The sequence below is a fragment of the Schistocerca nitens genome, chromosome 1 (assembly GCF_023898315.1).
Source record: "Schistocerca nitens isolate TAMUIC-IGC-003100 chromosome 1, iqSchNite1.1, whole genome shotgun sequence".
In the NCBI taxonomy this organism is placed as follows: Eukaryota; Metazoa; Arthropoda; class Insecta; order Orthoptera; family Acrididae; genus Schistocerca; species Schistocerca nitens.
Genome location: NC_064614.1, coordinates 733,801,095 through 733,815,942, shown reverse-complemented (window position 1 = coordinate 733,815,942; position 14,848 = coordinate 733,801,095). Strand labels below are relative to the sequence as shown.

Below are 14,848 nucleotides of genomic sequence, written 5' to 3'. Positions count from 1 at the left end.
ACTAGCTCTGCAGATGACGAAGAAATTGAAGAAATGTATGATGAAATAAAAGAAATTATTCAGATTGTGAAGGGAGACGAAAATTTAATAGTTATGGGTGACTGGAATTCGAGTGTAGGAAAAGGGAGAGAAGGAAACGTAGTAGGTGAATATGGATTGGGGGGAAGAAATGAAAGAGGAAGCCGCCTGGTAGAATTTTGCACAGAGCACAATTTAATCATAGCTAACACTTGGTTTAAGAATCATGATAGAAGGTTGTATACATGGAAGAACCCTGGAGATACTAAAAGGTATCAGATTGATTATATAATGGTAAGACAGAGATTTAGGAACCAGGTTTTAAATTGTAAGACATTTCCAGGGGCAGATGTGGACTCTGACCACAATCTATTGGTTATGACCTGTAGATTAAAACTGAAGAAACTGCAAAAAGGTGGGAATTTAAGGAGATGGGACCTGGATAAACTGAAAGAACCAGAGGTTGTACAGAGTTTCAGGGAGAGCATAAGGGAACAATTGACAGGAATGGGGGAAAGAAATACAGTAGAAGAAGAATGGGTAGCTTTGAGGGATGAAGTAGTGAAGGCAGCAGAGGATCAAGTAGGTAAAAAGACGAGGGCTAGTAGAAATCCTTGGGTAACAGAAGAAATATTGAATTTAATTGATGAAAGGAGAAAATATAAAAATGCAGTAAATGAAGCAGGCAAAAAGGAATACAAACGTCTCAAAAATGAGATCGACAGGAAGTGCAAAATGGCTAAGCAGGGATGGCTAGAGGACAAATGTAAGGATGTAGAGGCTTATCTTACTAGGGGTAAGATAGATACTGCCTACAGGAAAATTAAAGAGACCTTTGGAGATAAGAGAACCACTTGTATGAACATCAAGAGCTCAGATGGAAACCCAGTTCTAAGCAAAGAAGAGAAAGCAGAAAGGTGGAAGGAGTATATAGAGGGTCTATACAAGGGCGATGTACTTGAGGACAATATTATGGAAATGGAAGAGGATGTAGATGAAGATGAAATGGGAGATACGATACTGCGTGAAGAGTTTGACAGAGCACTGAAAGACCTGAGTCGAAACAAGGCCCCCGGAGTAGACAACATTCCATCGGAACTACTGACGGCCTTGGGAGAGCCAGTCCTGACAAAACTCTACCATCTGGTGAGCAAGATGTATGAAACAGGCGAAATACCCTCAGACTTCAAGAAGAATATAATAATTCCAATCCCAAAGAAAGCAGGTGTTGACAGATGTGAGAATTACCGAACAATCAGTTTAATAAGCCACAGCTGCAAAATACTAACACGAATTCTTTACAGACGAATGGAAAAACTAGTAGAAGCCGACCTCGGGGAAGATCAGTTTGGATTCCGTAGAAATACTGGGACACGTGAGGCAATACTGACCTTACGCCTTATCTTAGAAGAAAGATTAAGGAAAGGCAAACCTACGTTTCTAGCATTTGTAGACTTAGAGAAAGCTTTTGACAATGTTGACTGGAATACTCTCTTTCAAATTCTAAAGGTGGCGGGGGTAAAATACAGGGAGCGAAAGGCTATTTACAATTTGTACAGAAACCAGATGGCAGTTATAAGAGTCGAGGGACATGAAAGGGTAGCAGTGGTTGGGAAGGGAGTAAGACAGGGTTGTAGCCTCTCCCCGATGTTATTCAATCTGTATATTGAGCAAGCAGTAAAGGAAACAAAAGAAAAATTCGGAGTAGGTATTAAAATCCATGGAGAAGAAATAAAAACTTTGAGGTTCGCCGATGACATTGTAATTCTGTCAGAGACAGCAAAGGACTTGGAAGAGCAGTTGAATGGAATGGATGGTGTCTTGAAGGGAGGATATAAGATGAACATCAACAAAAGCAAAACGAGGATAATGGAATGTAGTCGAATTAAGTCGGGTGATGTTGAGGGTATTAGATTAGGAAATGAGACACTTAAAGTAGTAAAGGAGTTTTGCTATTTGGGGAGCAAAATAACTGATGATGGTCGAAGTAGAGAGGATATAAAATGTAGACTGGCAATGGCAAGGAAAGCGTTTCTGAAGAAGAGAAATTTGTTAACATCGAGTATAGATTTAAGTGTCAGGAAGTCTTTTCTGAAAGTATTTGTATGGAGTGTAGCCATGTATGGAAGTGAAACATGGACGATAAATAGTTTGGACAAGAAGAGAATAGAAGCTTTCGAAATGTGGTGCTACAGAAGAATGCTGAAGATTAGATGGGTAGATCACATAACTAATGAGGAGGTACTGAACAGGATTGGGGAGAAGAGGAGTTTGTGGCACAACTTGACCAGAAGAAGGGATCGGTTGGTAGGACATGTTCTGAGGCATCAAGGGATCACCAATTTAGTATTGGAGGGCAGCGTGGAGGGTAAAAATCGTAGGGGGAGACCAAGAGATGCATACACTAAGCAGATTCAGAAGGATGTAGGTTGCAGTAGGTACTGGGAGATGAAGAAGCTTGCACAGGATAGAGTAGCATGGAGAGCTGCATCAAACCAGTCTCAGGACTGAAGACCACAACAACAACAGTACATTTTCCACACAAAGGCACTGCCAGGTTGTCAAACTGTTTGCTATGACTATAAGTTGAGCAAAGGATTTGTTTGACCAACTTCCTTTTAAGTCAAATCAGGTAAACACAGAAAACAAAGAATGACATCTTATGATGAAGTACTCCTGTTTTGACAGATAAAATGAAAATGCAATGACATGATTGACAGCAAAAAATCATACAGAGATGGAAACTCAGACTCTTCAGTAAATGACGACGACACTCTAAGGAGATACAAGCCCGAAATGTATAATGAAGGACAACAGCGAAGACTGAAACAGCACAGAGGAATGGGTTTGTTTTAACGTAGTAGTATTTGTGTGGTGCAGAAAATAAATACAGCACAGTGGGAGGTAGAAGGAAAGAAGACAGCAAAACACACTGGAAGAAAGCTGACTATGACAGTACAGAGAACAGTGAAAGATATTAATGGCAAAATGCAGAACAGAGGCAGGTTATGAAGCAACAAGTGTGCTACACGAATCAACCAAGAGTGCGCACGAATGGAAATGTCATTGTAAAACAAGTCTCAGTTGATGGCTGAAACTAAGTATCTGCTGTGGAATAAGTGTTCACCTGTGACATTATAAATTAGTAGTTACATAATTAATGACATATCACACAGAGTTGCTGAAATGTTGTACTACTTAGTACCTAATACCTACTCAATGTACATCAGGCCGATTAACAAGTGCATGCATTCGGATACAGTGAAATGGGCGGACAGTGATATGTGGTGCATGGTGAACTGCGAGCATTGCACTCCAAGGCATAATCATGCCTTGTGCCACTGTAGCCTTAAACATGAGCAAACATACTTGCCACATAGTGCTTGCAGTGGAGAGTTGGTCTTTCAATGTTAATGATAAGCAGCTTGACAGCCAGACAACTGAAAGAAAGATTACACAGATCTGTGCAACATTCATACCTGTTTAAAGAATGCAGTCTTGTGAGGTCTAATATGCTCCAAATTGTTGACCATCACTAAAAGGTTCACTGTATGCAAAGGATTCTGAACACTGTGAAAGTGAAAAATAAGAAGCAGAGGTGCAAAAATTAAGGAAAGCATTGTTGAGGTATGTGTCTAAAATAAGTATTCACCAGACGGGAACAAAGAAATAAATAACATTTTACAGTATTTTCACTATGAAAATTACTTTTGTTTTCAGGATGAATATTCAATGAATGCATGAATCTGCCCTCTCCCTGACATTACACAAAACACGATTATTTTATAGGATAAAAATATGTTTATTTCCAACATGTAAGATTTTATTCACAGTCAAAAAATGGAAAATCCAGGATGGAATGTAACAATATTATGAAAAGGAAAGTTGCTATTCACCATATAGCAGAGATGCTGAGTCGGAGATAGGCACAACAAAAAAACTGTCACAAATAAAGCTTTTGGTCATTAAGGCCTTCGTTCACAATAGGTGTACACACACACACACACACACACACACACACACACACACACACAGATGATGTGACTTACCGAACGAAAGCGCTGGCAGGTCGATAGACACACAAACAAACACAAACACACACACAGAGGTGTTTGTTTGTGTGTCTATCGACCTGCCAGCGCTTTCGTTCGGTAAGTCACATCATCTCTGTTTTTAGATACATATTTTTCCCACGTGGAATGTTTCCCTCTATTATATATATATATATATATATATATATATATATATATATATATACACACACACACGACTGCAGTCTCAGGCAACTGAAACCACAGTCATTCGATTAAACTCTCTTTGTGAAATGAACAACTGGAAATGGAAATACTGCTAATTTCTCCAAGATGTCATGCCTAATGATGGAAGAATGCAGTTTCTGCCACATGAGTTTGGGAACATCTCAGGCTACCTACGCATGTCTACATGCTTGATTAAAACTTTGTCACTAATGTGACAATACTATTTTGCGTAGTATTTGCTAGTGCTCATGATTTTTTTTTCTTTTTGTACAAAGAGTTGTTTTATATAACTGCCCAAAATATACAAACCAAAAAGTTCAGAGTACAGTATTTTTGCAAGAACTTCGACTTCAGTTTATTTTACACACACATAATCAATCCTAAATTTAAAAAATATTTGACAACTATACACTATAAATAGATTCATGAATCATGGCAGCTGAGTTTCATCTTGTTCTGTGCATCTACGCCATGCATACTCCAACAACCAGTGAGCATGTTCTGAGTGCTCTGATGTGAATGTTGTAGCCAAAGCAAGCATTAAATGAGATCATAGTGAGTTACTTAGTGTTTTTATTCGATTTGTTGTGAGTTGTCACAGCTGATGGTGGTGGTAAGCGATAAATTTTACATAAGCAAGCAAGATGCATACTTTACAGGATATACACTCCTTTCAAGCACAAAGCACACGTTTGCGCATACCACAACTGTCACTTGCAACTGACAACAGTACAATCCCCAGCTGTGGCTCTACCAGCAAGAACTGCCATCAATCGTGAATCGGACTATAGTTAATGCATGTACTGAAGGCATAAATACAAACCTTGAATCGGACTATAGTTAATGCATGAAACTGAAGGCATAAATACAAACCTGCAAAGTTAATCTTGGGCCCATTTCCACAAGCCTTATTGCAGACTGCCCAGAAGTTATGTTTCCTCTAGAGGCTATCTTTTGTGGTAGTGTCACATGACTTGAGGGATCGTCTTCTGCCTCACTCTCTGACAACTGGTCTGGGCTAACAAGTAAAAAGTCATATTTGTACCACACTGTAAATTGAAACCATTTTTATATGAAACATGAACATGAATTTCATGGATCATGCTGAAGGCTTTTATCTGAATTAATTGCAAAGAATTTATTTAGTAGAATATTACCTATGAATCCTTTGTCCTTTATCTCCAAAAAATGTCATTATAAAAATAGAAACATTTTTGGTTGGTTGTTTTGGGGGAGAAGACAAACAGTGACTTCATCAGTCCCGACAGTCTAGGGAAGAATGGGAAAGGAAGTCAGCCATGCCCATTCAAAGGAACCATCCTGACATTTGCCTGAACTGATTTAGGGAAATCACGGAAAACCTTAATCTGGATTGTCGGATGCAGGTTTGATCTGTCATCCTCTCAAATGCGAGTCCAGAGAGCTAACCACTGTGCCACCTTGCTCGATGAAACATTTTTCTGGTGGCTGCAAAATATTATTTATTTGATGAAGAATTGGCTTTCAGCTTTTGTAATTTTACATGCATATAAGCGTGCTCAGAGCTGCAGCCATTACTGAAAGTAATCTGTCTGATACTCTATAGTTCTGTCTGAAAAGCAGGTTCTGATAATAGAATCTGTGGGTGCTGGAAGATTGCAGGATTACAGTACTGATAGCTATTGTTTTTCTCTAAATGTGTTACTTTGTACTAATGTCTACATTAAAGTACAAGAAATTTAGAAATACCTCCCCAGCTCCACTGCAAAATGAATTTTAATGTTTTGGGAATTCACATGTTGCAGGGAGGTATTTAACAGGCTAGTGGTACCAGTCCACGGACACAGCAAATCTGCATAGTTGATCCAGTATTTAATTTTGCAACTGCATGGCTCTTTCAGTATGAATATTTTTCTTTCAGTATGAATACTTTTTTCAAAGTTGTTCATGAAAAATTCAGATAGGATAGAACTAAACCATGTCTAGGCCATGAGACTGTGTATAATAAATCTTCTAAAACTGGATAATTATGTATTACAAATGCTTGAGTAGCAATGCCTATGTCATGTATTTCTACAGGATTTACAACAATAACAGAAATTTCTGGATGGAGCAATACATAAAATAAAGAAAACGCAACCACTCACTTACAGCAGATCAATGTGGAGCATAGAAACATATAACAACAGCATTCAAGCACAAGCTCTTTTTATAGCAGAAGTACACACATTGACACACACAAACACACAGATAGCCAAATGTTCACTTCTGTGGCCATGCCTTTCCCTTTTTCTATAGGATTTACTTTATGTTTGAGCAAAAGTTCTGTTAATATGTTGATACATTTATCAGTGGGAACGTTTGTAAACAAGCAATTAAACAGCATATGATACTTTTTTTGGAACTGGGTGGGACCAGTATATCTTATCAATAAGTATCGATATTATGAGAAGGAAAGTTGCTACTCACCATATAGCGGAGATGCTGAGTCACAGCTTGGTTTCAGTTGCCTGAGACTGCAGTCGTGTGTGTGAGTTGTTGTTGCATGAGTGCGTGTACATATGTGTGTCTATTGTGGACGAAGGCCTTAATGGCTGAAAGCTATAATTGTGAGTCTTTCTGTTGTGCCTATCTGCAACTCAGCATCTCCACTACATGATGAGTAGCAGCTTTCTTTCTCATAATATTGTTATATTCCATCCTGGATTTCCCATTATCAATGAGTATTAATTTTCTGATACCAAGCTTAAGTTTTAGATTTTGTTCTCATTTTTATGATGTAATCTAGTTCTCTCACTAGTAAACAACAAAGAGCAGAGAAGGATGACTAACAGACGTATTGGGATGCCATATTTATAGAAATTAGGTAAGCCATATTATTTGGGAGCCACAAGATTCATACTTACAAGCATACAGTTGTTGGTTCCTGGTATAATACTTTTACATGATTTGATAGTGATTTTTACACAATCTCTGACTGTTGCAGCCAGATCTTTATGTAGGGGGAAATCACAGACAATGGATAGGTCACATGTCTCTCAGGTGATTGTGATTGTTGATCGTTATAACTTACCTGTAATTGTATGTCTTAACAGCAGATATGTGTTGACTGTTACTGGTAAGGGCTTGTGCCAGCACAAATCACATAAACTACTGATCTTATTGCAAGGTACAGCCTTCCACAGAGAGTGTAATTGCTTTGTTTTGGAATTCCAATATTAGATGGGTGATGAGGTCAGGAATTATTTAATTACCTCAAATACATTTCCCAAGGGATCTAGTATGGGATGGAGGTTGTTGGTACAGCCAGCTTCAAGTCTGGACTCAAGCTGTCTTCAACCATTTCTCACCTGGATTTACAGGCTATCCTGGCTTCCTTTTACTGATTTAATAAAGCAATAACGGCTACCATTGCTCATGATATGAAAAGCACAGTTCACAATTTGTTACTCCACATCCAGGGCCAGGGTACACTATTTGAAGTCATGAGGAAGTTTCTTTGAGAATATGAGATGGAGATTCCTTGACTTGCTTTATCGGATGGAGAATTGAATGGTTCCCTCAAATATCTAATGCATGCACTATGCGCAGGAAGCAGCAAATCAGGTAGCAAAGTAGGTGGGGCATTGTACGTGTGCATCTGTTGGCCCTAGTAGTACACCACAAAATTTCTCATTTAATGTACTCAATTCCTGTACAAGATGAGTTGCCTCTTTGCTAGTATCTCTTCTTGAGCAGCTCTGGAAGGTTTGCAAAAGTTTGTCAGCATTAAAGATTTTGTATGACTTCATCGGGTTACAAGAAATTCAGAACAGAAAGAGCTGTTGAGCAGGGAGATTTTATGTTACCACAGTTATTTTCAGCAGTCCTACAGAAAGTTGTCACATCCTTAAATGGGAAAAACGAAGAACGAATGTTTGTTAATGGATCATATCTAATCCACTTTCATTTTGCTGGTGACGTTATCTGCCTTTAGAGAAGACGAACTTCAATAATGAATTAAATGTCTGAAAGCAGGGTTGAAACTCAATCATAACAAGACTAAAAGACATATCCAAAATAAAATAATAAAAATGAGCAATTAAGTCACAGAACCAGTGAGTGAGTTTTTTTAAGAAGAAATATTAATGTATAATATACTGTCAACAAAATGGCCATTAGAAACAGAGCACAAGCTCAGATTGAGGAAGGATGGAGAATGAAACCCACATACCCTTTTAAAGGAATCATGTCGCCATTTGGTTTAAGATAGTCAGGGGAATCACGGAGAACCAGGATGGCTGGGTGGGGATTTGAATTATTTCCCTCCTGTGCTCTAACCGCTGCACTATCCAACTTGATGTAGGATTTTATATTTAGGGCACTTTAAGACAATGACCAGATGAGCAGGAAAAGAAACAAACAGAACTTTTTTAGATCAAGCTTAAAATGTATCCAAAAAGGAAAGTTTACAATCACTAAGAATTTCGAAAGCCATCCAAAAACTGAAGGTTGTTCAGCAAGTAATGGAGAGATGCATGTTGGAAATTACAAGGAGAGACAGAAAACAAACAAATAGATTAGAGAACAGACTGTAAAGGATGCTGTAATTAACAAAAATGAAAAATAATTGGAGGTGGATGGGACAAGCAACCAGGTCAATGCATGCAAGATAGATGAAGGAAGGCCTTCATTGGATTCTAGGGGATAAGAAAACTGGCTAGGCGACATTATGAAACACTGAGGAGCTACATGGCAGAAGGCTGTAAAGCCTTTATCCAGCAGTGGATGTTAAATGGATGATCAACATCTCATATGCTGGACATAATAAATAACCATTTTGGAGGTGGAACAGTGTTGGAATGTGAATGGAGCCTGTTCCTTCAAACTATCAGGTCCTGGAGATGATTACTGTCATTTGTAGAAAACATTAAACTGCCTGGTGATGAAAGGTATAACATAAAACACACAGAATACACTGTGCCTAAATAGGTGCCACTGTAGTTCGAAGCAACACACTTCTTCTTTTTTATCATTTCTACAATCCTGAAAAGAGGTTCTAAATTCATTGCATAACTTTATTCTAATTTGGTTAAAATCTGTATTTCCTTCTTTCACAAAATCTGGAATCCCTTAGGTAGCTGCATATTTGCATTAGTTATGGCAGAAGCAGGTGCTATGATGATACTACGCACTATATATGACATTTCCCTCCTCATTATGTGTTTTACTTGTAGAACTTTGCCTCAACAAAGTTTTGGTGTATTCAGGTTTTTATGAATTGAAATGTCACTTTTGTTTCTTTCTTCAAAGTGGATGGTAAGCAATAGGTTGCCTATTACAAGGTGTAAGAGACATTATGAACAGTGTGTGATTCCAACCCTTTTAAATGTGTAGATTTAATCTAAAAAAGTCAAAAAATACATACTACATTTTTTGATCCCCAACCATCAATATGAGTTTCACGAATCTCAATTCTAAAGACCGCATGGAGTGTGGTGAACATTATTTACCACAATAACAAAGACAATCATGGGCCAAATTATTGTCAGTTTATCATCACTGCTATTGCTTTAGTTAAGAATTCTTGTTTTATTTCTCCCTGTCTGTGGTTTATTTAACAGCAAAGGGTAATTTTTAACAGAATGGTTCATATAAAGACATTACTCACTTTGTTAGAAATTCAGATACATCACTATATCTGGCTAGATTTGGAACTTTACTCTGCACTAACTTCTTGACACTTCGAGACAGGCCAACAGGCACAACTTTTATTGCATAATGTCTGAAATCAATCAATTTTGATGTAGAGTTGTAGTTCAACATTACACATCGTCTTATGTTGTTGAGGTTCACCTGCAAGTATACAATAAATTAGGTAAAGATAAATAAACAAACAGCTTCAACATTTATTTACTGTGTGCAACATTTCAAAAAATCTTTTTTCCCTTTCCAAAAAAAAGTTGTTTTTCTGCACACAAAAAGAGGAAATGTGACAAAGAAATGTGGAAGCTGAGAAATATTACACAAAATGGCATGGTCACGAACATGATATATCTTTATGCAGTGGACAGGAACACAAGCTCCTAAAAATGATGCAAATGCCCTGGAACATGTTCTGCAGCAGAATTACAGGAATAAGACTGTCAGAGAAATCTGAATATCTACTTCAAGCATTGTCACAAGATTTGCTCTCCAACATGCAAACTGGTTCCCTATGTACATTACAGAACATGGACATTTAACATGAATTTCGCATTCAAAATTTGCCTTGCTAATGCCTAACCCCTTCACCCCCCATGAACAATGGACCTTACCATCAGTGGGGAGGCTTGCATGCCTTAGCAATGAAAACAGGCATACTGTAGGTGCAACCACAGTGGAGTGGTATCTGTTGAGAGGCCAAATGTGTTGTTACTGAAGAGGGGCAGCAGCCTTTTCAGTAGTTGCAGGAGCAACAGTCTGGCTGATTGACTGATCTGGTCTCATAACATCAACCAAAATGGCCTTCCTGTGCTGGTACTGAGGACAGCGGAAAGCAAGGGGAAACTACAGTCATAATTTTTCCCGAGGGCATGCAGCTCTACTGTATGTTAAATGATAATGGCATCCATTTGGGTAAAATATTCTGGAGGTAAAATATTCCCCCACTCAGATCTCCGGGTGGGGACTACTCAGGAGGACTGGCTTTCTACGGATCAGAGTGTAGAATGTCAGATCCCTTAATTGGGCAGGTATGTTAGAAAATTTTAAATGGAAAATGAATAGGTTAAAGTTAGATATGGTGGGAATTAGCGAAGCTCCATGGCAGGAAGAACAGGACTTCTGGTCAGGCGAGTACAGGGTTATAAATACAAAATCAAAGAGGGATAATGCTGGAGTAGGTTTAATAATGAATAAAAAGATAGGAATGTGGATAACCTACTATGAACAGCATAATAAATACATTATTGTAGCCAAGGTAGATATGAAGCTCACATCTACCACAGTAGTATAAGTTTATATGCCAACTAGCTCTGCAGATGAGGAGGATATTGAGGAACTGTATGATGAGATAAAGGAAATTATCCAGATAGTTAAGGGAGACGAAAATTTAATTGTCATGAAAGAATGGAATTCAATAGTAGGAAAAGGAAGAGAAGAAAAAGTAGCAGGTGAATATGGACTGGGGGAAAGGAATGAAAGAGGAAGCCACCTGGTATAATTTTGCAAAGAGCATAAGTTAATCATAGTTAACACTATGTTTAAGAATCATGAAAGAAGGTTATATACATGGAAAAGACCTGGAGACACCAGAAGATTTCAGATTAATTATATAATGTTAAGACAGAGATTTTAGAACAGGTTTTAAATTGTAAGACATTTCCAGGGGCAGATGTGGACTCTGACCACAATTTAATGGTTATGAACTGCATGTTAAAACTGAAGAAACTGCAAAAATATATGAATTTAAGGAGATGGAACCTAGATGAACTGAAAGAACCAGATCTACATCTACATCTACATTTATACTCTGCAAGCCACCCAACGGTGTGTGCCGGAGGGCACTTTACGTGCCACTGTCATTACCTCCCTTTCCTGTTCCAGTCGTGTATGGTTCGCGGGAAGAACGACTGCCGGAAAGCCTCCGTGCGTGCTCGAATCTCTCTAATTTTACATTCGTGATCTCCTCAGGAGGTGTAAGTAGGAGGAAGCAATATATTCGATACCTCATCCAGAAACGCACCCTCTCGAAACCTGGACAGCAAGCTACACCGCGATGCAGAGCGCCTCTCTTGCAGAGTCTACCACTTGAGTTTGCTAAACATCTCCGTAACGCTATCACACTTACCAATAACCCTGTGACGAAACACGTCACTCTTCTTTGGATCTTCTCTATCTCCTCCGTCAACCTGATCTGGTACAGATCCCACACTGATGAGCAATACTGAGTATACATCGAACGAGTGTTTTGTAAGCCACCTCCTTTGTTGATGGACTACATTTTCTAAGGATTCTCCCAATGAATCTCAACCTGGTACCCGCCTTACCAACAATTAATTTTATATAATAATTCCACTTCAAATCGTTCCGCACGGATACTCCAAGATATTTTACAGAAGTAACTGCTACCAGTGTTTGTTCCGCTATCATATAATCATACAATAAAGAATCCTTCTTTCTATGTATTTGCAATACATCTCTCCATTGAGAACAACATGCTGTGTTCTGTTTGCTAAAAACCCTTCAATCCAGCCACACAGCTGGTCTGATATTTCGTAGGCTCTTACTTTGTTTATCAGGCGACAGTGCAGAACTGTATCGAACGCCTTCCGGAAGTCAAGGAAAATAGCATCTACCTGGGAGCCTGTATCTAATATTTTATGGGTCTCATCAACAAATAAAGCGAGTTGGGTCTCACACGATCGCTGTTTCCGGTATCCACGTTGATTCCTACAGAGTATATTCTGGTTTTCCAGAAATGACATGATACACGAGCAAAAAACATGTTCTAAAATTCTACAACAGATCGACGTCACTACAGAGTATATTCTGGTTTTCCAGAAACGACATGATACACGAGCAAAAACCATGTTCTAAAATCCTACAACAGATCAACGTCAGAGATATAGGTCTATAGTTTTGCGCATCTGCTCGACGACCCTTCTTGAAGACTGGGACTACCTGTGCTCTTTTCCAATCATTTGGAACCTTCCGTTCTTCTAGAAACTTGCGGTACACGGCTGTTAGAAGGGGGGCAAGTTCTTTCGCTTACTCTGTGTAGAATCAAATTGGTATCCCGTCAGGTCCAGTGGACTTTCCTCTGTTGAGTGATTCCAGTTGCTTTTCTATTCCTTGGACAATTGTTTCGATGTCAGCCATTTTTTCGTTTGTGCGAGGACTCTGTGAAACAGGTTTGGAAAAAAGTGTTTAGTATTTTAGCTTTATGCGTGTCATCCTCTGCTTCAATGCCATCATCATCCCGGAGTGGCTAGATATGCTGTTTCAAGCCATTTACTGATTTTACATAAGACCAGAACTTGCTAGGATTTTCTGTCAAGTCAATACATAGAGTTTTACTTTCGAATTCACTGAACGCTTCACGCATAGCCCTCCTTAAGCTAACTTTGACATTGTTTAGCTTCAGTTTGTCTGAGAGGTTTTGGCTGCATTTAAACTTGCAGTGAAGCTCTCTTTGCTTTCGCAGTAGTTTCCTAACTTTGTTGTTGAACCACGGTGGGTTTTTCCCGTCCTCACAGTTTTACTCGGCACATACCTGTCTAAAACGCATTTTACAATTGCCTTGAACTTTTTCCATGAACACTCAACATTTTCAGTGTTGGAACAGAAATTTTCGTTTTAATCTGTTAGGTACTCTGAAATCTGCCTTCTATTACTCTTGCTAAACAGATAAACCTTCCTCCCTTTTTTTATATTCCTATTTACTTCCATATTCAGGGATGCTGCAACAGCCTTATGATCACTGATTCCCTGTTCTGCGCTTACAGAGTCGAAAAGTTCGGATCTGTTTGTTATCAATAGGTCCAAGATGTTATCTCCACGAGTCGGTTCTCTGTTTAATTGCTCGAGGTAATTTTCGGATAGTGCACTCAGTATAATGTCACTCGATGCTCTGTCCCTACCACCCGTCCTAAACATCTGAGTGTCCCAGTCTATATCTGGTAAATTGAAATCTCCACCCAAGACTATAACATGCTGAGAAAATTTATGTGAAATGTATTCCAGATTTTCTCTCAGTTGTTCTGCCACTAATGCTGCTGAGTCGGGAGGTCGGTAAAAGGAGCCAATTATTAACCTAGCTCGGTTGTTGAGTGTAACCTCCACCCATAATAATTCACAGGAACTATCCTTTTCTACTTCACTACAGGATAAACTACTACTAGCAGCGACAAACACGCCACCACCGGTTGCATGCTATCTATCCTTTCTAAACACCGTCTGTGCCTTTGTAAAAATTTTGGCAGAATTTATCTCTGGCTTCAGCCAGCTTTCCGTACCTATAACGATTCAGCTTCAGTGGTTTTTATCAGCGCTTGAAGTTCCAGTACTTTACCAATGCAGCTTCGACAGTTTACAATTACAATACTGATTGCTGCTTTGTCCACGCATGTCCTGACTTTGCCCCGCACCCTTTGAGGCTGTTGCCCTTTCTGTACTTGCCCGAGGCCATCTAACCTAAAAAACCGCCCAGTCCACGCCACACAACCCCTGCAGATGTTGTAGATAGTTTCAGAGGCAGCATTAAGGAGCAAATGACAAGAACAAGGGAAAGGAATGGAGTAGAAGAAGAATGGGTAACTTTGAGAGATGAAATGGTGAAGGAAGTAGACGATCAAGTAGGAAAAATGATGGGGGCTAGTAGAAATACTTGGGTAACACGAGAGATATTGAGTTTAATTGATGAAAGGAGAAAATATAAAACTGCAATAAATGAAGCAGACGAAAGGGAATAAAAACATCTGAAAAATGAGACTGACAAGAAGCGCAAAATGGCTAAGCAGGGATGGCTAGAGGACAAATCTAAGGTTGTAAAGGGGTAAGACAGATGCTGCCTACAGGGAAATTAAAGAGACCTTTGGAGAAAAGGGAACCTTCTGTATGAATATCAAAAG

General features: G+C 38.9%; 1 protein-coding gene across 1 annotated transcript in view; it reads right to left on the bottom strand.

The window, feature by feature from the left end:
- LOC126260105 (protein Peter pan) overlaps positions 1 to 14,848 on the bottom strand; it is an 85,165-nt gene that overhangs the window by 30,424 nt on the left and 39,893 nt on the right. The window contains exons 4-5 of the mRNA XM_049957339.1: positions 9,907 to 10,091; positions 5,151 to 5,295 (exon numbers count right to left, since the gene is read on the bottom strand). Of these exons, the coding sequence (XP_049813296.1) occupies positions 5,151 to 5,295; positions 9,907 to 10,091 (330 nt within the window). The remainder of the gene's footprint in view (positions 1 to 5,150; positions 5,296 to 9,906; positions 10,092 to 14,848) is intronic.